Source organism: Tympanuchus pallidicinctus, unplaced genomic scaffold (genome assembly GCF_026119805.1).
Source record: "Tympanuchus pallidicinctus isolate F22 unplaced genomic scaffold, pur_lepc_1.0 scaffold2, whole genome shotgun sequence".
In the NCBI taxonomy this organism is placed as follows: domain Eukaryota; kingdom Metazoa; phylum Chordata; class Aves; order Galliformes; family Phasianidae; genus Tympanuchus; species Tympanuchus pallidicinctus.
In genome coordinates, this window is record NW_026294721.1 from 25,399,915 (window position 1) to 25,407,134 (window position 7,220).

A 7,220-nucleotide genomic window follows, 5' to 3' on the forward strand; every position below is an offset into this window, starting at 1 on the left:
GTGATGCTGGTAACACCAGTGGTGAGGAACCAAAGGCTGCAGGCTCATGCTTTCTGATAACATATATCCCAAACCTAAAGCTTAGAGTAATATTGCTTTCCCAAAGCAGAGATGAAAATTCATCAATAGATTCAAGAACCACAAGTATCTCTCTAAATACACGGGACCAAAAAGCCCATGCAATATATTTAGTATCTACAAGACAGGGTTATTCTCCCTAGTTTCACACCTACACAATGGAGGAGCAGTTACCTGCTTTCATTCACTTCATATCAGCAAAGAACCTGGATGTCTCAGGCGCTGAACTATTCTAATAATATTGGAAAAACCTCATTATTATTATTTTCTTTTTTTTTACTCATTCAACTTTTACATGCAGCCAGGAGTTAAGACTCTAAAACAGGCAACTGCAGATCCATAAATTAGAGAAATAAATGTACACCAGATGCTACCCACCCACATGCAGCGTGGCAGAACTGCTACCATTTCCAAAAACGCTCCCATTGATGTATCCAGCCTCTCATACACGGAAACACACCTGCGTCCCCTGACTGCACCCACCCTCTGAACACTCCTGTTGCACGGGTCTTTATGCCCTCTCATTTGCAATATGTAAAGAGCAGCACGCGGTAATTTCCCCCCTAGCTGCAAACATCTGCACCGCCGCTCGTCCAGGGGCCGTCCCGGGGCGGGAGGAGGCGGGGCGGCGAGATGTGCCAGCCGGCCGCTCCAGTGCCGCAGCCTCGCGGCTCTCGCAGGGCTGCGGGCCGGCAGCGGGGCCCCTCGGGGCTGCGCCTGGCGATGTCCCCCCGGTGGCAGCCTGGGCGGCCCGCGGCGCGTCGCTCGCTGCCGGGCGTGTGCCATGTCCTCGCTGGTGAAGGAGGACCTGGCCAAGAGGCTCTTCGGGCCGCGGAGGCTGCGGCTTCAAGAGTTCATCGAGGTGGAAGGCTCGGGCTCGGAGCGCTGCTACCTGTGCGCCGCAGGTACCGGGCTGCCCGCGGTGGGTGCGGGGCGCGGGGCGCGGGATGCCGGCTGGCTCCGCGCTGCCCGGCGGCGGCTGTGCCTGCTGGCGCTGTCCGTGCTGCTGTTTCCTCCTCCTTCCTGAGAGCATGAGCGCTCTGACCAGCGGGGAGACTCGAGGATCTCCGCACAGCTGTTGGTAAACGTGCGGGACGTGGCAGCGCTCGGAGTGATTGTTGGAAAGAGGAATGCTCTTTCCTCTACTAGGAGGTTGTTGTTTTTTATAAAACAAAGCGTAACGATACATCCTCTTTGCAGGAAGTGTTCGTCATTTTCAGAGCTTCTGTGCTATCTCTTGTCATACTTTAAAGTCCTGCATACTGCCCAGTTACTTAAGTAATGATTAACTGGGCTTATGGCTTAAACAAATACATGTTTGAATTAGTAATTAGCAAGAACCGTGATTAAAGCAAGATTGTTTGACAAAATTAATTATTTGGCTCTTTACTGAATTTGATTTCAAGTGCAAGTGTTTCTTGGTGACTTTAGAACATGGTTCTAGGGCTGTTTGCGTTATGTTTTTAATTATTATTTTTGTATTAGTGGAAGCTGATGGAAAGAGAGAAATTCTCATGCATCTTGCGTTCAGGAAACATTCAGATGTTGTACCAATGGACGTGATTCAGTGGGAAATATTGGTGATAGGTGGGCAGGTGAACTAGATGATCTTGGAGGCCTTTTCCAGCCATGGCGATTCTATGATATAAGCAGTTGGGTTGAAGGGAATGCTTTTTGCAGTCTGTTTCCTCTTGGTGATCAAAACACACAAAGCAGATAGAAATCATCTCTGTATTTCAGAATTTTTTTGGCCAATATGGGATGATGGCAAATATATTCTGTGATCCTTATGTTTGAAAACATCTGTTGAACAATTGTATTTTACAGATTAATGGACATACTGAGCAAGATCTGTTCACAGCAGATGTGATTTTAGTAGATTTAGTAGATTTTATATATTAGAACTGCAAAAATAGTTCTAAGATATGGATTCTTGAGTATTATAGAGCTTCTAAATGTACAAAAATACAAACCTGATTCATAGTTTACAAAACAATTTGGTAGAAGTGTGATTAGATTTGTATAGTAGAATTAAACAGTTTGGTGTTAAGAAACTTCCAAAGAGGAGAAAAAACATTTGCTATCTATACAATTTTAACTAAAAAATTTCTTCCTAAGGTAGAGAAGAACAAGCCATTAGAGAAAGGCTCTAATCAGCTTGACTGATTGATTGTCACTGAAGACATAAAGGAAAATATATGTAGAGTATCCAGTGTTAAACTCTCTTAATATATTCAGGCATATTCAACTGAGTAGTGAGTAGAGTAGCACTCTAATTCTGAACAATGGGTTGCACTCATCTGCCAGCAGTTACTGTAATCTGCTGTGATTCTGTACTCTCTAAAATCTTATCCCCACAATACATCTTCACTGTATTCCTCTGTATTTCAAATTAACATAAGAGAAAACAAAAACAACAGCAACAACAAAACCTAGTCAAACCACATGTAGGCAAATGTTTAGAAGTATATATGCCTTTTCAAATCTATATTAAAATAAACTCTTGGCATGGATAACTTCTTATTAACAATCTTATTTTTGTGCCATATGCCCAACCTTATTTCCCTTCCTTTTTTCAAAAAAGCAAATCTAGGTTTTTGTGTGAAGACAAGAGTGTCCTTTCATTAAATGCTTTCTTTGTGAGCCCTGGAAGAATGCAAAGCTGAAATGCAGCTACGTTTACGAACTTTCACAAGTCTGCATTGGTCTGCCTGAGAACAATGGCAGACTAACATCAGACTGTTCAGTGGAATGGAGAAAATCCAGAAAGGTCTTCAATCCATGGAATCATTAAGAAATAATTTGTGCTCTTGAGGGCACTGTCATAACCATTCCTGCCACAAGAAAATCTTCGAGAGTTCAATGAGTGAAATGGTAGATCTGAACTCATGTTATTTATCAAAAATATAGTTGTCTTTAAAATGTCAACTGAATTCAGGACCCAGTGATATATCTAAAATGCAGGAAAATTAAGATTTTATAGGTGAAAACTGCCCACCCAGGTTTCACCACTGAGCAGAACGTGCTCCTGGCTTCATTATTCTTACTGCAGCAGTTTCTTAAACACATCTGCCTCTGTCCTTATTTTGAACAATTTCTGTTCTTACATGAGTGATAGAGAAATGGTAGTCTGTGGGTCTGAGAGGTGCCTAGGACATCTATTTCTGAAAAGACTGTGGGCTTTTGGGTTTAGATTTGTTTTCTTCTAACTCTGAGGGAGACAACATACTGCTTCACAGGGCAGCAAACAAAATGGGAGAAAATCAAAGTGAAAAAAGCACTTTCTATGAGAAGCCTACTAGATGAATAAGTGAAAACATTGCTCACAGAAGGTGAACAACACTCCAGTGATCTTTCAATTAAAAATCATTGTGCAACTATGACTGTTAGAACCAAGGGGAAAAAAACAAACAAACTAGTGGTGTGTGTTTCACAGCAGGCTGTTTGAGAAGCCGTGCGCTGAGGGAATTACAATTAATTTAAACATTTTCCTCTTTTTAATTGGCAGTGGAAAGAAGCTGGATAATCCTTTGTTTGTCTTTATTTTTTAACCATCTTATAAAAAAAAAGTCAGAAGCAAAGCATGTTTTAACATAAATAAGATAAATCTAGTTGAGTTTCAGAATGGATTTTCAAAATTCCAGGCAGAACTTAGATCAGAAAGAATCTTGGTCCTTCATCTGTAGCATCACATTGTGTTGTCAGAGGTGACAGAGCCGCGTTAATCTCAAAGGTGGCTTGGGGAAGTGCTCTGCCCAGCAGCTGCTATGCTGGATGTGCAGAAGTTGTTTCAGGCTGCAGTGCTTTTCACACTAATTGTTTCGTGTTAAAGAAGTCTGATCTTCTACACAGCACTCAGTGTAATCAATTAATAATGGTAGTTATTACAAGGAATGTCTGCACACTCTTTTTATTCCCATTTCCTGTCTAAGTCAGAAAACAGTTACTTCTACAAAGACAGCACTGAGCCATGTGAGGCTTTAAGAAGTATTTTCAGTGTTACTTCGGTTAAGTGACATAAATACATTTGATAGGGAAGTGAGAGTTTTGTTTAAAAATAAGTCCGTAAGAAAACGTCATCCTCAGAACAGAAAGCAGTCATACTCACAAGAGCCTTGGTAGTGATTTGGCAATTCTCTGACTTTAGTACCCCCAAGGATTCACTGTCAAAGTAATCAGGATACGTGGATTATCCCCACGGTTCCAGTGCTGGAGTTGGGTCTTCACTGCACTGTTGGTGAGTTCAAAGCAGAGGCTTTTGCAGTGGAAAGATTGCCTTTTCACAGGATGGGGAAGCTAAACACTCAATTTGTTTAAGACAGATAGGTTTCGTAGGCTGAGAACACTGGCCTATTTCTATTCATATTGTCATTTAAATTATTTTTTTAAATGAAGTTTAAGTATTTTATTATTAGAACTTTGGGGAAGTATTTGCTTGCATATCATAACTGTTTTTGTTTTGCAGTGTCTAAAAGTGAAGAAGTAGAAATATGTATGGTAAAACACTTTCGAGATCGAGAAGAGAAATATGAAGTAGTTGAAAAGTGGTTTTTAAAAGATCTGGAGATGATTGATGGAAAAGAAGCAGATACTGTAAGTGTTATGTATTATTAAATACACAGAATATAATTCTATTATGTTGCAAGTTGGAATACAAGTATTGAAATGCATTTGAAGGACATTATCTGATTATCTTTTTTTTTAACAAAACAAAACAAAAAGTCTCCATGGTTTTTTGAGTTTATTGCATGCGAGAGGTTCCCGATTGCATTTATATTTATATTGCTCGAGGTGTGGGGAGAAAGAGAGATTTTCTTGTTTATTTTAATTTTCATCTCTCCTGTTGAGATCTGAGGGACAATCTGGATGTTTTCTCATTTGTTCATTGTAACTGGGAACAAAAATTCACAACACTCAATTCCTGGTTTGAATTTGAATTGAGATCAGTGTATTTGAAAACATGTTTTTGGAGACTCCTTCCATTTGAATTTAGGATCTTGTTGTTTGTACAACAAAGAGAATTTGTATCAATATGTAAAACATCATCTTTCACATAATTTAAATTTCATCACATTACTTGCATCAGTTGAATAACTGAATCAAACAGCTTTGGCTAGCTATGATTGATATTACTGCTAAAAAAGTCATAATCTCTCAGATTCAATTACAGAAGGGTAAATGAGGCTGCAATACAATATACAATTTTATACAAAACACCAAAAGTAGAATTAAATTCTATTTTACAGAAGCTATAAGAGTGCTTTGAAGATAATGTCTTACTGTAGATAAAGTGTTACAACAGGCATCCATGCATATAAAATGTCGTTTCGGAGAAAATTACTTTTTTACCTTTCATGTTTCAAATGAACATAAAATAGAATTGAGATTATATTGTCCTGATGACATAGAAATCAAGAGCCGACAAAAGGGACGTCAGAGTCTTGATTCAAGGAAAAATGACAGACTCCAGTTGTACTCATTCCATCCTGACAACTGTTCTCTTTTCAAAAAGTCTTCCACAGCTCCTGCATGGGCAACCAGCCACAATCTCTGCAGCTGTCTGCAGTCCCTTGTGCGTTGCTCTCAACTCTAAAACTAGAAACCTAAGAGACTGTGGAGGTGAGATCAGATTCAGAGTATCCACGAATCACACGAACTCTTTGCAGCTTAAGCCAGAGGGGAAAATAGCCAAAGCTAATAATATTTTATGTACTCTCCAAGTTATCTTGCAGCTGGAGATGTTCCTATCCCTTTACCAGATAAGGCAGCCAGAAGATTACTTATTGTTTGCCTACATGGACTCAGTAACTTTCAACTTTTTTTTTTTAAGGTTTCTTTTTTGTTTGTTTTTAAAAAATTCAAATACACTTCAGAAATTATTCAGCCTTCCACAACTAGGATGTTCAGAATCTTATTTTTGGTTACAGAAAAGCATAAATGAGCCTCAAACTCCTCATTACACAGTGATTAGCACTGATATAAATATTCATCATATTGCTATTCATATCCATGGAATTTAATACAACTTAGCTGTTGCTAGTATTAATTGTGCCAAGAGCTTGAAAGCACACAAAATTACAGTTTGGGCAGGAAGAGCAATCAATATTCTTCTTCTGACAGGCAAGTCAGAAGGCAAGTGTGTTTTAGGCAACATGACAAATTGGTTCACTTCAAAACAGCATTGTATAATCACAATAAAGTGCAGTGTCTTCCTTAGACAAACTCTGAAAGTTTTACTTAGGCAAAACTCATAATGGCAAAGAAAGGCAGCTACTTATAAACAGTTAATTAGTAAAATTTTACAAGACTCTTTAATAGGAATAGCAGAAATACACAAAGTCCATAGCTAATACTTTTTGGAATCCATAAAACTGAGAAAAAGAAACCCTAAAAGTAAGTAAACAGAAAACAAGAAATTGCCATTCTGATGTCTATAATGCATGTAATAATTTTGTTCTCAATTTTTTTTAGGATAATCCATATTTTGATATGCACTTCCACAAAGTCTACAGTATGGAGGCATACAGTTGTGCATCTAAATACACCTTTGCTCGAACGCTAAGCAATCTGAATGAAACGTATCTTAAAAAGGACTTGAAGATTGTGAACTTTGATAGCACCTACCTAAACGATGATTCGATCTGGTCATCCAACAATAGGGATTGTTTAGTACTTATGAGAATATGCTTCTATGCTTCCAACCTTTTATGTCTCTCCTTGTGTCCTTTGTCCTGAAGATGTATTTTATAACATTAAGGGGTCTGGTTGATTTTGCTAACCAGCATTTTATAAATTATCTGATGAAAATAACAATAAATGATACGGGATATCTGCTTTTTAATTTTACCTATAAGTCCACAGAGGAACCTCTTTTTTTTTTTTAATATCCATCTGACCATTAATTTATATGTGTTAGAAGGGCCTTACTGGCAAATAGAAATACATGAGGCTTTCAAAAAAAAAAGGAGAGTGATTCCTAAGTTCAGTGGTGGTTGTTAATGTAAGATAAGTTTACCGTTTGCTATATGTTTATGGAGGTATAAATCATTTTTCATGAATAGCTAGAAATATTGGTAAATATTTTAAGAGCATTAGCAGTTCATTTACATCCTAAAGTAGAAAAATAAAGCAAGAAAAATGAA

At 38.4% G+C, this 7,220-nt stretch overlaps 1 protein-coding gene across 2 annotated transcripts; it reads left to right on the forward strand.

The window, feature by feature from the left end:
- The first annotated feature begins 710 nt into the window (after positions 1–710).
- Positions 711–7,220, forward strand: EXOC1L (exocyst complex component 1 like). 2 transcript variants are annotated; one of them, XM_052682530.1, is made up of 4 exons: positions 711–983; positions 4,226–4,315; positions 4,544–4,671; positions 6,550–7,220. In XM_052682530.1, the coding sequence occupies exons 1-4, from the start codon at positions 863–865 to the stop codon at positions 6,811–6,813; spliced, it is 603 nt and encodes a 200-aa protein (XP_052538490.1). In that variant the 5' UTR covers positions 711–862; the 3' UTR covers positions 6,814–7,220. The 2 variants fall into 2 exon arrangements, with proteins under 2 accessions (XP_052538490.1, XP_052538491.1); XM_052682531.1 differs by lacking the exon at positions 4,226–4,315.